Source organism: Balaenoptera musculus, chromosome X (genome assembly GCF_009873245.2).
Source record: "Balaenoptera musculus isolate JJ_BM4_2016_0621 chromosome X, mBalMus1.pri.v3, whole genome shotgun sequence".
Classification (NCBI taxonomy): Eukaryota; Metazoa; Chordata; class Mammalia; order Artiodactyla; family Balaenopteridae; genus Balaenoptera; species Balaenoptera musculus.
In genome coordinates, this window is record NC_045806.1 from 91,465,048 (window position 1) to 91,480,412 (window position 15,365).

At 38.9% G+C, this 15,365-nt stretch overlaps 1 protein-coding gene across 2 annotated transcripts in view; it reads right to left on the reverse strand.

The window, feature by feature from the left end:
* The window catches only part of COL4A6 (collagen type IV alpha 6 chain), a 288,676-nt gene that overhangs the window by 272,932 nt on the left and 379 nt on the right, over positions 1–15,365 (reverse strand). For both annotated transcript variants that reach the window (XM_036841076.1, XM_036841075.1), the window contains exon 2: positions 15,284–15,335. In XM_036841076.1, coding sequence (XP_036696971.1) covers positions 15,284–15,335 — 52 coding nt within the window. The remainder of the gene's footprint in view (positions 1–15,283; positions 15,336–15,365) is intronic.

Consider the following 15,365-nt stretch of genomic DNA (forward strand, 5'->3'; position numbering starts at 1 on the left):
CTGTTGTTACCAGTCATCTCTGGTAGTAAATTACAGAGCTGCCAGTTATACAACTTTCTTTATAATAGGGCCTGGTGTAATAAAAAGAAAACAGACTCTGAGTCAGAAAACCTGAGTTCTAGTTCAGACTCCTCCAATACCAACTAACTACACACCCTTGGGCAAGTCACTTAATCCCATCTTTATGGTCAGAGGATCACAGAATTATAGCTATTCTGTTACTTACCACTGTAAACAGCAGGAGGTGAGGAAGAGTCCAAAAGACAGCATTTTATTGAAACAAAACTATTTCAAGCTAATACCTCTGTATATCACAGCAGCATACAACTGCAGGAACACCAAAGAGGCTGAAGGAATTCAAATCAAGGGGAAAAAAAACCTTGCATTAAACAACACAGCCTACTACGGTATGCACAATAATTACCAAACTGATAAGAAGTAGCTTGGTTTTTACAGAAGCAGATAAACAAGAATGAGTGAAATTGAAGGGAAGTGACTTAGCAAGATGTCCCAGGGAAAGGGACAGGGCTAGAGAGACCAGGGATGTCTTTCTACAGAGAACATTAAGTAACAGTGTGGCTGAATATTTCCAGCTCTCCACCTTCAGGGCACATGGTAGGATTGCCCTTCTTGGTCTCCAGTTGGTCTCTGATCAAGGCTGACCAATGGTATATGAAAAAAGTGACATGTGTCACATACAGAAATAAGATTTAATTGGTAGTCCAGTGTGAGACCTGCAGAGCTCTCTTTCCCTCTGCTACAACAATCAGTAGTGTTCCGGATGGTGGCTGTTCCATCTGGGTCCTAGATTGAGGACCACATAATGTGCCCCAGATGACCCATGATGGACATGCAGTGTGAACCAAAAATAGACCTTTGTTATTTTAAGCCACTGAGATGTCAGGAGTAGTTTGCTATAGCAACATAACCTACCCTGTCCTGACCGAAGGGATGGCAGTTATGAGGTCAAGCACTCTACCTAACAGGGCAAAGATAACTTGGCTGATTTTCTCTTAGCTGATGGGCCTCAGTGAGGGCTTTGGTGCTTCTCAGAGGTTTGTGCCCTCAGATATTTTAAGGTTCTGTTACGCATATGAACAAAAGTATGTCACTGTTACTGGCAGCTAATAGAGGACGTGAAGGATAAAGAGGACAGCTCAGGACAGGGCAGACTCAGGGGACTGGTAACTTGATATAAATCCTTCCTCTCATTCTGTTCCAAGTAAATAGTGTCTGAAAGTCATATGGCTCTTCAATGGCCTGTCCAGGATAACTGGCCCTAGGCCAGCTTGAAGCCAGCAGGTGTCCTTCGTAATAGAGTTGGCACCTACATTTGTCAGTCTGTTTAGTAGCAGAGTGGGCAAAAAGCTGAACAAACAAGGAAAGGAGGGCTAACTTCTTACCATCTGAGGTTTTTAAAGGTGACCAGGCTGAGAACAGCGTTACAAACTTTGGGGGATGAAATTGAAAACTATATCTCTATGTAATTCAAGGCTAACTAGACTTCACCTAAATTATTTTCTCTTAAAGACTCTTAGGATCACTGATCCTGCCCTAAGGAGAACTATTAATAGGTACAGGGGTTACTATTAGCCTAATGAACAGCACCGCAGGAAGCTGAGGCAGTAATTGCAGGCTGTCTTCCTGGCATGACCTCTGTCCATTCATAACACCTTAAATAGGGGGCTGGGGGATGATGAGACACACCACAGTGGTATGAGAATTGACTGCGAGTAATAGCTACAGTTTATTGAGCACATACAACAATCAAGCACTTTATGAACATTTTAACTAACCCTCACCACCATATGAGGTAGGTATTATACTTTTCAGATGAGGAGACTGAAGAATGTCAAGAGAGTGCAGAAACCAAGGCGAGGGAAAGAGTCTAGAAGAGGTGAGTCAAGAGTAAGATGCTACTGGTAGTTCAGTGAGGATGGGGACTGAGAAGAAGCAATTGAATTTGGTGATTAAGAAGTGACCTAATCAAATCAATCTCAGTGAACTGGTTGGGGAGAAAGCCAGAATACAAAGAGCTAAGCAATAAATGAGTGGAGGAAAAGGATATGCGCTAACTGTAGACTCTTTTTTTGTGAACTCTGCTACGTGACACACAGCTTACATTTATGCATGTAAATCTCATCAAAGCTATGGACCTTTTCCCCAGAAAAATGTACATGCATATCTAATTTTACGTACAGTTTCAGGGCACTTACAGACCCACCTGAAACCCACTTAGAAACTCCATCTTAGGAATGAATGATATATACCAAATTCAGGATGGTGGAGGTGGGGCTGGGAGTGATACACAGGTGGTTTCAACTGCATTTTATTTCTTAAGCTGGGTGATGGTCATATATTCATCATATTTTGTTTAATTACATTATTATATATGTTCATTATATTATTTTACATATTACATGAATAACATTCCTGTTGCCTAAAATATTTCATAATAATTTTTAAGAGAAAAAATGACTACATAGCAGAATATCTTTGTTTGTAGGAAATATACACTGAAGTATTTGGGAGTGATGTCGGATCATATTGGCAACTTACTCTCAAATGGTTAAATAAAAAATTATTGTAGCATACTTGAAGCTTTTCTGTAATTCTGAGATTGTTTCAAAATTTTAAAAAGACAGTAAAAGACACAACATGAAAAAGAAAAAAAACCTGACAAACAAAAAGTGTTAAATAAATACATACTCTCACAGTTATACAGGAGGGCATAACCAAACTTACAGAGAAATGTACACATAGAAATGCATAGGGAGATCCTTCAAAATAGAGAAAGGAAGTGCTGTCAATTTGGCTCTAAAGTACAATGTTTTATGTCAGAACTCTCTTTTCTTCCCTGACTTATGGTCTGACAGGGAGAGTATAAACTGGGAGTCAGTGGACGTAGAAGCTGCCATCTCTCTCAGCACCTTTGGTTATCACAGCCGTTAGGGAAAGTGGGAGCCACAAGCCAGTCTCAGGGCTTCAAGACTGGAGACCGCAGGCTGAGGGCTCAAAACAGGTGCTGGACATTAAACCAAAGAAAGCTACGGATCTCTTCCAACTTGACCACTGTGCCTTAAATTCTTCAGGTGGTCCAGTAGGGAGAGATTTGGGTGTGGGGGGGGCGAACTACAATGTTTTAATGGAGTAGGCATCTGGGTGATGTTACAACTTCTTGAGGAGGGGAAGAATAAAAGTGGTGATTTAGGATAATACATAGAAGGCAAGAAAGTAAAGGCAAAGACTGTGGTTAAAGCTAGAGAGTAGTCTTTACAATAAAAATAAAAAGAAATCAATAAAAATAAAAACAGCACACTCTTGGTATGTATATGTGTATTTACGTTGGATATATAGGATACAGGGAGTTATATGTACAGGCACTTGTCTGACAGAAGAAGAGTGGGCTAAAGACCCACTGATCATGTCAGTATTTCCCTCAAATAGCAATCAGCACAGCGCTTTGTAGCCAAATTTTTCTCTCTGCCTGGGTTTTAAGACCTCCATGACCTAACCCTGCCTCAGCTGTCCATAATCATTTCCTTCTACTCTGGTGCTTTACCCAGGTAGGTCTTCTCGCTGTCCTCCATTCAACCATATTCATTCTTGCTAGGGCTGCAGTATATGACTGCTCATGGGGTTCACTGCAAAAGGAACCTTGACTGAGGAGGCACATGGGGGCTGAAATCCACACTGTTTGCTGCTCAGCAAGGAGGGAGGCGTGGCAGGGAGCTCTGACTGCCTAGAGGAAAGTGTGCCTTTTTCTAATTTCCTCAAAGACACTGCACCCTTATACCTCCTCCACGTTTTTGCCCATGCTCTGATCAGCTTGTCTCTTTGATATTTAATAGGACTACATTTAACTATCAAAGATAAATCATCGACCTACTAGAGAATGGACTTGAGGATATGGGGAGGGGGAGGGGTAAGATGTGACAGGGTGAGAGAGTGGCATGGACATATATACACTACCAAATGTAAAATAGATAGCTAGTGGGAAGCAGCCGCATAGCACAGGGAGATCAGCTGGGTGCTTTGTGACCACCTAGAGGGGTGGGATAGGGAGGGTGGGAGGGAGGGAGACGCAAGAAGGAAGAGATATGGGGACATATGTATATGTATAGCTGATTCACTTTGTTATAAAGCAGAAACTAACACACCATTGTAAAGCAATTATACTCCAATAAAGATGTTTAAAAAATTTTTTTAAAAATAAAAAAAAAGATAAATCATCTGTCCTGACAAATACAAGTATATTTATAGAGGCCTAGAGAAGAAAACTTGAAATCGGGGATGTCCTGGAAAAATCTAGAATATCCCGTCTCCACATTTATCATTTATTTTCTAGGAGTCCTTTAAGGCCCAGCACAAATTTTACTTCTGTGAAGGTTTCTCTAACTACAATCCATACTGACCTCTTCCTTCTTTCACTTTCTAGAACACTTCATTCTGATCTATGAAGTTTGATGCTGGATTATCATATAATCCAGTGTTTTTAAATGGTGGCGGTATTTCAACAGTTCCACATCTGATTTTAATTTCAGTTAAAAATTATATTTTAAACTATTTTAAGACTGTAATAAAACACAGCATGTACCATTCAAATGGGTTCCACACCAAACACTCACACATCAGAAACCACCACCTATTGCGCTAATCTGTGCTGTCAAGTTGGCAATGTGTGTGTATATGTGTGTATGTGTGTTTATGTGTGTGTATGTGAGAAAGAGAGAGAATGAAAGTGAGAGGACAGAGAGAGTAGTGTATGTATACCTAGAAATATAGATTTTCTTGCTATGTCTGTTTAACTGAAGAGTATCCAGAGATGACAAGACAAACTATTAAGCAAAAAGCCACTACTTATTTGGGTACATCAGAATTTTCTCCACACAGGAATGAACTGGAGACTAAGACTGCCATAGCTCTCAGTTTCAGATTTTATGTTTTTTTCATTCTCTTCCTTCTTACTGACTTTACAAATAAATATTAAAAACTTTGACTTATTAGCAAAACACTTCGGTTTTTATGTTGGGGGTCATATAAGATTTTGTTCGGGGGGACAGGGTCTACTGCTGTAAATTTTGAAAAGTGCTCTAATCATTCTTCTTCATCATTATCAGCATCAACACCAACATTATTATCTATGAGCATGTTCTGGGTATCTAGATGCTCGTGAGTATTTTTGCAACTTAATCTTATTGCCAAGGCAAGGTCACATAAATCTTATAAATCTCAAGTTGATCTTCATTCTCAAGGGATCTGCTGCACTCACAAACAGAATTTAGAGATTCTAGGCATTTTAGATTTTCTCTGCCAACTCTCTTTGCTCTGGATAAGGAAAAATGGTCACTCAAAGATTTACAGAGCAAAGGAGAAATACCACTTAACTTTCCTTCTCTCCCCCAGAGAAAATGTGTCTCCCAAAGGACTAATTCAGTCTCTTGGCCAGAAGTCCAAGACATTTCTGGGAAAGCCTGGTCTCTCTGAGGTAAATACTGTTAGAACTTTAGGGCCAGGGAGATTTCCACTGAAGAACACCAACTCCCCCTCAGTAAAAGCAACCAGATTGAGAGATAATGGCAAACTAGTTCTATTGTTGTTAGACTAAAGGGAACTGGGACTTCAAAGATGCCTGAAGAGGTGTCTTCAGACATCATCTTCAGTTGGTACCCTGGTCTCTACAGAAAGTCACAAAGGTAGGGCAGCAGAGGTAGAAGTGGCTTTGGAGAAACTGGAACAAATATAACAATTCTAACTCTTCTTCTCCCTTTAGGAAGCTTGAAATACAAATTCAACACATAATTAAGCAATTTACTCTAAAAATGCCCCCAAAATGGGTTCACCACTCATTTTTAGTGCAAACGCAGTCACAGTGAGTGATGGGAGCAAAATAACAACAATAGTAATAATTTTTCAGCTAATAATACATTTAGTGATTTCTCCTAAGGCCATAATTAATGCTGGAGTCTGTATCTGAACTGAGAAACATTTGGCTCCAAATATAGAGCTCTTTATTTTTTAACCACACTATAATCCATAAAGGGAAAAAAAAATCAGGAAATAGACCTCCAGACTTAAAACATGGAACCCCCCCAAAAAGTTGAAGAAAAGACACATACCTCATGACTTACCTAAATTTTATAAATCTGGAAGGGGTAGATATGTGCCACAGGAGTGAGCCCTCCAGGCATAAGGGTTTGCCAGTGCTAGACACAGAGTTGGTGGCCAGCAATAACTATAACGCCTATTACACTCCACCAGAGAAATACACCTTAGCGCAGGCATTAGGTAAACGCTCTAAGGAATCAGGAGCCAATAAGAGTGCAGGGTAGGGACTTCCCTGGTGGCGCAGTAGTTAAGACTCTGTGCTCCCAATGCAGGGGGCCTGGGTTCGATCCCTGCTCAGGGAACTAGATCCCACATGCATGCCACAACTAAGGAGCCCGCTGGCCGCAACTAAGGAGCACACGTGCCGCAACTAAGACCCAATGCAACCAAATAAATAAAATAAATATAAGAAAACAAAACAAAACAAAAAGAGTGCAGGATATATCTGGTCCTTTCCTGTTCCTCCAGCCTCATCTCACACAGTCTTCCACCTCCCTCCCTCTACTTCCCCCACCCTGTGTTCCAGCCACACTGGCTTGGTACTTGCCATGGTCCTTCAAACAACCGGGATGGCCACAGTGTTTGACACATAGAAGGCACTAAATAAATCTTTGTTGAAGGAAGGAAAGAAGGAAAAACAGAGGGGGAGACAGAAGGCTAGAAAGAAGGGGAGATTTCAGAAAAACATTCACTAAACTGGGCCTCAAGGGAAAAATACTAAGTCCATCTGCAGAGACAGGAGGAAGAAAGAGGATGAGAAAAGAAGGGTGTTTCAAGCAGAAGGCAAAGCAGGAGGATGTTGGCATGCTGAGCCAACATCAAAAGCAACCTGTGGTCTAAGCATCAGAATGAGAACAGTAACAGGAGATGGGGTTGGATGGGCGGGCAGGGCCAGATGATGATGGGTATCGGGAACTTGGAGTGGCATGATCATATTTGTGTTTCAGAATAGGCCCCTTGCTTGCAGAGGATGGCTATCAGGAGAGGGGGTGGGGGGCAGGGGAAGACTGAAACCAGGGGAAGTCAGGTCTGTTTTGGAGTCCAGATAAGAGATGATAAGATGCCTGAATTAGAGAGACAGCAGAGTAGAGTGGGTTTTAACCCAAATGCTGCCATTTGCTGGATTTGTGATCTTAGAGAAATCAATTAATCTCTCTGAGCTGAGAATATTTGTGCTATATATTTCTCAGGGTAGTCTTGAGCTGCTAATAAGATAATATTGAGAAAGTGCTTTGTAAACTCAAAGCACTAGTAATTATATGTCATTATTAAAGTGGTATAAGAGGAAAAAAGAGACAAGGGGGCAATTGAGAAACACGACCATTCTTCTAGACATACAACCTACAAAATGAGAGTATTGTCCGGCATCTCTTTTTATCAGTTGTCAAAATTGGGAGACACTTTAAAAATTTCCCTCAGCATTAAAAGAAACGGAGAATACTTTTCCATAGGGGGATAGAGTGGGGATTTAGCAACTACCTTGTGAATGGTAACTACACATACGTTCTCCCTTCTAATCACCCAACACTCTCAGGAGGAAGGTGTTATTATCCCTTTTTTACTGATGAGAAAATTGAGTCTCAGAAAGGTAAAATGAGTTGCCTTACGTCACACAGAGGGCAGAGGCAACATTCAAACATAAGTCTGATTCCAGAGTCCTTTCTCTTAAACATTATACCATTGAACAAGGTTGTTATTTTTCCATCAAAGCAACTGTTATTAGAGTTAACATTTGTAATTCTCAAGAGAGACAAGGAAAAGGCAGTTGTTACAGGCCATTAGGAGTAGATCTGTTTACTCACTTGAAAGTCATCTATTGATCACTTCCTATATGCTTGGCAGTATCCTGGACATCATAAATTTGAAGAGGGCAACATTGCATACAAACATAGGAATTTCACAACTATGTGGTAGTTTCCACCAAAGGGGCCCAAAGAGTTTTGGAAGCACAGGGGAAGGAAGAATAAATTCTTTCTGAAGAGGACTGGGACTGTTTCATAGAGGAAACAACATTTTGTCTGGGTATTAAAGATTGAGTAGGAGTTCACTAGGAAGAGAAGGTGTAAATGGTGGAGAAAGACATTCCAGATGGAGGGGACGGCATAGAGAAAAGCAAAAAATGTGAAAGAACATAAAGTAATTTGGGAATGGAGAGAAGTTCAGTCTGAATGAAGCATAATGTACACTATGAGTTTGAGAAGGAGAGGTGGCAGGAAAAAACACTCAGACATGAGGCTGGAATGGTAGTTGGGGCCAGATAATGAAGGCCCTTAAATGTGTCAAGCCAAGGAGTATGTATTTTAATCTTGGAAGAAACGAGAAACCAACAAAACTTAAATCAGGAGATAACATAGTTGGATTTGTTGTTAATAAAATAACTCTGGTGGCAGTGTAGAGATTAGAATGGAGTGGGGGGTAGAAAAACTAGTTAGGAGATTATTTATATATGATGATGAGATTTGAAACCATTAGAATATGAATAGAAAACTGGATTCTGCAGGTTTTTGGTAAAACTAACAGAACTCGGTGGAGATGGAGATAATGAGGTTTGGTGCCTGATTCTATAGTTTCTCGCTTGAAACTGGGTGGATGGTGATGACATTTAACAAAGATAAAAAAGATAGCAGGTTGGAGTATCATGGTAAAGACTAGAAAATAATTTCATGTTCAGATACACTGTGTTTTGGGGCAATACAACATAAGACCTGGCATTGGTTGAGTGCTTATACTAAGCTTTAGGCACCATTTTAAGTGCTTTGTATGTAACAACTAATTGAGATATAGGTACTTAGTAGGTAATTGGAAATAAAGATTTGGAGCTAAAAAGAGACATCTGGTCTGGAAATACAAATTTGATAGTCATTAATGTATAGGAGGCATAGTTAAAACTGGTGAGGCAAGAAGAAGGCAAAGGATAAAAATGCTGAGCAAAACCACCATTTTATGACCAGGGAGTGATGAAGGTTGTACCCTCCATGATGGCAAAGATCATGCCTGACTTGTTCACCACTGTGTCACCAGAGCCTGGCATACTATTTAGAATACAGTGGCTGCTCAATAAATAAATGTTGAATGAATGAAATAAAAATATCAGAGGGAATTCCCTGGTGGTCCAGTGGTTAGGACTCTGCGCTTTCACTGCCGAGGGCTTGGGTTCAATCCCTGGTTGGGGAACTAAGATCCTGCAAGCCACACAGTGCACACCTCCCCCCCACAAAAACAATCAGAGAAGTGTAATGAGAAACAACGAGGCATCATGACTTGGAAGACAAAGGGGGAAAGGTGGTTTGAGAATGACTGGAAAATGCCAAGCACTACAGTAAAGTTAAGTCAGATAAAATGGGGACTGCAATGAAACCATTGGGCTTGGCAGTTAGGTATCCACTAGTAACTTGAAAGAGGGCAATTTTGGTAGAATAGCCTCCTTCTAGACTGTAATAGGCTTAAGGGTAAATGGTTGTTGAAGAAGCATAGAAAATGACCAGAAATTTGGTGGTAATGTGATTGAAGGGGTTAGAGTAACAGAGGAAAATGAAGCCATGGTTTTTTAAAAATTTTATTTGTTTTTGGGCTTCCCTGGTGGCGCAGCGGTTGAGAATCTGCCTGCCAATGCAGGGGACACGGGTTCGTGCCCCGGTCTGGGAAGATCCCACATGCCACGGAGCAACTAGGCCCGTGAACCACAACTACTGAGCCTGCGCGTCTGGAGCCTGTGCTCCGCAACAAGAGAAGCCGCGATAGTGAGAGGCCCGCGCACCGCGATGAAGAGTGGCCCCCGCTTGCCACAACTAGAGAAAGCCCTTGCACAGAAGCAAAGACCCAACACAGCCAAAAGTAAATAAATTTTAAAAAATTTATTTGTTTTTATAATGGAGGAGACTTCAATATTGCTTATAGAAGAAAAAATATCCTAGGAGAGGGATAAATTACAGATGGTAAGAGTGGATAATTGTTCTTGGCTAATTTTCCTGTCACTGTTTTCCCTTGGGCATGCTGATCAGGTGTTCTATTTATATTTAGACTTTAAAACAAGTTAGAGCTCTATGATCTGCCTCACTGGGACATTTGGTCAGCTTAAAAGGACTTGGTAGTTTAATACAGCATGGTGCTTTCCTAATAGCTTCTTTCTAGATGTATATGTCTTGTCATCTACGCAGGATAGGACAAGTCTATACTCCAAGCATGGTGGTGAAATTATGGAATTATGCACAAATTGAGGCAAGCGAACACCAATATGTATTGATAACTGAGGTCAATCTATTTGTTTCATTATTATATTAATGAAGTAATTAGGGGAATAGCCCACTTTGCTCCTGTGATTTGGCTTGACCATGATCTTATAGAATACAGGGGCATATTTACTGGAGACTCCATAATATGCCTAGAATCTAAAAGGTTGTTGGCACTTGTAGTCAATACAAATGCCCTCACACCTGAAGATGCCTTAGACAGTGACAAATTGTAAAAACCAACTGCATAACTAGATGGGTTCTTTTTCAATACCATGGATAACTCTGACAGTCTAGTGAAGCCTACAGACTCCCTTTCAGAAAAATATTTTTAAATGTAGTCGATAAAATACATGGGGTTACAATAGAAACCAATCATCAAAATATATAATAAAACAAATTTGTGATATAGTAATATATCTATCTGATTCTTTAGTAACACATTAAATAATATCTATTTTCCCCTCCACTCCTATCTGAAAATGTTTCTTTTGACCTGTCAATAATATAACTACATTATCATCTATTGCTACCTATTTATGTAGTCATTTGATGGTTCCCAGTCACCCAAGATACATATTTGATGTCCATGCACACACACACATATATATGTTATATATTCCAATCATTCATAGCTAGCTGATATAGGATATTTGCTAGCAGGCAAAGCAGAAGACTACTTTAAGAATTCATATTAAGAAAATGAAAACATAAGCCACAGATTGGGAGAAAATATTTGCAAACTGTATATATGGTAAAAGACTCGTATCTAAAATATACAAAGAACTCTTAAAACATAATAATAAGACGATCCAATTTTCAAATGGGCAAAATATTTGAATAAACATTTCTCCAAAGAAGATATCCAAATGGCTAATAAGTACTTGAAAAGATGCTTAATTGATTAGTCATTAAGGGAAATGCAAATTAAAACCACAACGAGACACCACTTCACACCCACCAGGATGGCTATAATAAAAATGACAGACAATTACAAGTGTTGGCAAGGATGTAGCAAAACTGGAATTTTCATACAGTGCTGATGGAATGTGAGGTGGTACAGTCACTTTGGAAAACAGTTTTGCAGTTTCTTAAAAGGTTAAATATAAAGTTTTCATACAACCCAGCAATTCCATCTACTCAGGAGAAATAAAATATATGTCCACACAAAGATTTGTATGTTAATGTTCATAGCAGTATTGTTCATAAGAGCCAAAAGTGGAAAGAGCCCAAATGTCCATTAATTGGTGAATGCATAAAGAAAATGGGGTATATCCATAATGGAATACCAATACTAAATACCAATACCAATACTAAAAAAAAAAAAAAGAGTAAAATACTGATATATGCTACAACATGAATGAATTTCAAAAATATTATGCTAAGTGAAAAATGCTAAACACAAAAGATTATATATTAATTGGTTCTATTTATATGAAACGTCCAGAAAAGACATATCTATAGAGGTAGAAAAGTAGATTCATGCTTGCCTAGGCTTGGGGGGTGGGAATAGGGATTAATTAAAGGGATATGAAGGATCTTACTGGGGTGATGAAAATGTTCTAAAACTGGATATAGTGATGGTTGTACAACTTGGTAAATTTACTAAAAATCATTGAATGATATACATAAATGGGTGAATTTATGGTATGTAAATTATATCTTAATAAAGGTGTTTTAAAAGAGAAAAAAAGAAAAATCCTAGAGACAGCCCAAACAAGGCAAATACTCCTCTTGATCCTTAGATTAGGAAGGGATTTTCTCCATCTCTGAAAAACCTTAACACTCCCTTCATACTTTGATGACCGTGATTATGACTGAAAATCACATTGGAAAGGACCAACCTGAGCAAGTTACAACTTTAAGAAGTTTGTATTTCAATCAGATCTTGATTTGAATGTGGCTAAAGGCACTTTACCTGTGCTCTAGGCAGAGTTGATAATAGACAGGTGTTTTCTCCCCTTTGCCTCTTCCCCACTCAAATAACTCTCCCGCTGGGCTTTGACTTTTAAATATGTCTGGTTGTATTAGATCCTCTTGTGAAAGCAGATTTGGGGCAAAATGGGAAGAAAACATGAGGACCCTGACTAATTTGGGACATATTTTAACTTCTAAACATATTGGCCTTTGGTGAGATATGGATCTTTAGAGTCTCTTCTCTAACATGATGCTGATAATAATTTATCATTAAGTATCCTATATTTTAAAAAATATTTTTATTTATTTATTTGTCTGTGCCGGGTCTTAGTTGCAGCACGCAGGATCTTTTAGTTGCGGCATGAGGGATCTAGTTCCCTGACCAGGGATCAAACCCCGGACCCCTGCATTGGGAGCTTGAAGTCTTAACCACTGGACCACCAGGGAAGTCCCAAGTATCCTATCCTTTAAGGAACAAAATGACAACCATTGTCTGAGAAAGTGAACTCCTACAGAGTTAGAGACTATGTTTAAATAAATCTTTGTGTGTGGTGCCTTAGGCACTTAATAACCAAAAAACCATTATGGATGTTCTGAAATTCTAGGCTCTATCTCATTCAGATAAATTGTGAAAATATTTCAAATAAATGAATATCAGCACTCTTTTAAAAGAAATTTAATGAAAACTCATTACTTAATCCTGGGTTTTAACATTTAGTTTTCCATCCCTTCAAAAGTACTGCTTTATAAACTCTGACAAAGAAAGAACTCAAAAGCACCTAAATGACCCTATCTTAAATGCTCACCAGTATTACTTTATTGACGTTAACTCTCACAGTGAAGAGACTTTGTCATAGTGAAGCACAACATAGTTCCTGCCAATCTATTTATAAGTTATTTTTCACTAATATAAGTCAAAAAGTTACAAAGAATTCAAATGTTTAAAATCATCTGAAAGGTGAAAGACATTACAAACCCAGATGATGAACTGGAATTGAGAGTAAAAGATGAGAACCAGCCAATATAAATGAGAATCCAGTACAAAGAGTACAAAGGAAAAAACTTCCCCTCAGCAAAGTCACCTTCTGAGAACTTATCCTGTTACTCTCCTCTTTCTCTTTGCCATTTTTCCAAAAATTAAAAATTAGCTTTACAATGTCAAACATATAATGCAGAAGCAAATAATAGGTGAATGAAGTAGTTACGAACTGAAGGCAAAAAATAAAGTACTGTCAGTGTATCTCAAGGTTTATTTTAGTCTTACCAAGGTCAGTCACACTGACATAGCAGGTGACATGGTAAAACAATGGGACAGAGTCTAAAATCCACACACCAAAGTAGTGCTTGATTTTGGAGACATGCTTCAATACTTCTAAGAAATGAAGACAACATCCTCTAGTAACTTTTAAAGTTATCAAGTGATAGGATGCAGTGTTTGGGAAATCTCCATAGAATGATTTGTTAATGCTTTTCCCAAAAGTACACTGAATAAGATCAGCCAGAGTCTGAAATAAAGGTTTTACTGGAGGGTATTCTGCCCAAGCATGACATTTTTATAAGTGGCAAGATTCCCAGACAAATTGTTAACTAATCAAAACCTGGCATTTTCAATAAATGTAGTATTGAGCCTCAAGGTAACATATAACTAAACTTGTATACTGCAGGAATCAGAAAGAGAAGTGTGCAGAAAACTAGATCAATACCTCTGCTTACAAAATCTAGAATTTACTTACATAAAAGCTGATGTTCTGAGTTAAGGCGTCACAAAACACTAAAAGTCAGGTTTTCTGGCATCATCCTCTTTTCATAAGAGAAGTCATTTCACTTTATTCTGATATTTTCTTAAAGACATATACCAGGACAAAGTAATCCATTTTTTTCCCATAAAAGTATTAGGTAATTTTCCTGGGTTGAATTAAGTATGGCTCTATAAATAGTATTTTAAAATATTTAAAGTATTAAAAATAGAGCCAATCAGTGAAAATTGTCAAAACTCACAAAGTAAATATTTGGAATATATATTTAGCTGTCATATATATACATATATATACAGACACACATATATAGAGTACATGCATGACTTTGGCAATTATTAAGAATTTAAAAAATAGAACAGTGAAACAGTACTCAATAGTTAACTTCATATTTGAACTCAATGATTAACTTTATTTCTGCAGGCATAAGTTGCTAGTGAGTCTGGAAAACTGCAGCATCTCTGATTATTCAGGTCACACCACCTTTGGTAGCTTATCCTAGTAATTCCATTGGAATTACTACTTTCTGGGATCTATTAAACTTTTCTTGACCAAACGTCTACAGAAATTCCTTTGCCTGCAGCCCCTAGCTGATTTGATGGATGATATCTAAACAGCCTATGAAATGTTAACTTTTAGAATTTTTTTTTCCTATTCTAACCACTTTAACTTTTAACTTTCTGATGATAGAGAAAACCAGTAAAAGGAAACATCAGGCAGAAACTGAACATCATCTAGTAGTATCAGTGCAGTTCAGGCAGTTAAAGAATCCAGATGTTGTCACCTGGTACTGTCACAGGACTCACAAGAAAATACTCAAGTTTAACTTCTAACAACATTCTCGGTACTTCCAAGTCCCACTTCTTGTATACTCCTCCCACTTTCAAACTTGTGTGCCAATTCATGTTCTTGTAAACCAGGGAAAATTACATTTCTTCTGCCTTGGAGATCGATACAGAGAAAGGCATCAGATGTCAGTCATCTTTAAGTCGTCCGGGAAGACGCTCAGAAATGCGTGCCTCTTGTGTCTTCTACTTTTATTTTCCCAACCCCTTACGAAGTTTTGGAACAGAAAGATGCCTGAGTCCCAAAGGCATTAGCCTGACACTGTGCTATTCCTTTCTAAGAACCCCATTAACTCCCAGTAGAAATGAGAGTGATGTGAACTCTGTTTCATGGCGCAACCCTCTGCAACCCCCTAACACAAACACAAGAGGTGGGATGGGGAGGAGGTCAAAGGAGGAGGAGGGAAAGGGTTCGGGAGAAGAGACTCACCGCTCCTGCCAGTTCCTCGGTCAGGCACAACGTAACCAGGAGAAGCCACAACCTGAAACGGGAGGGAGGGTGAATAACATGG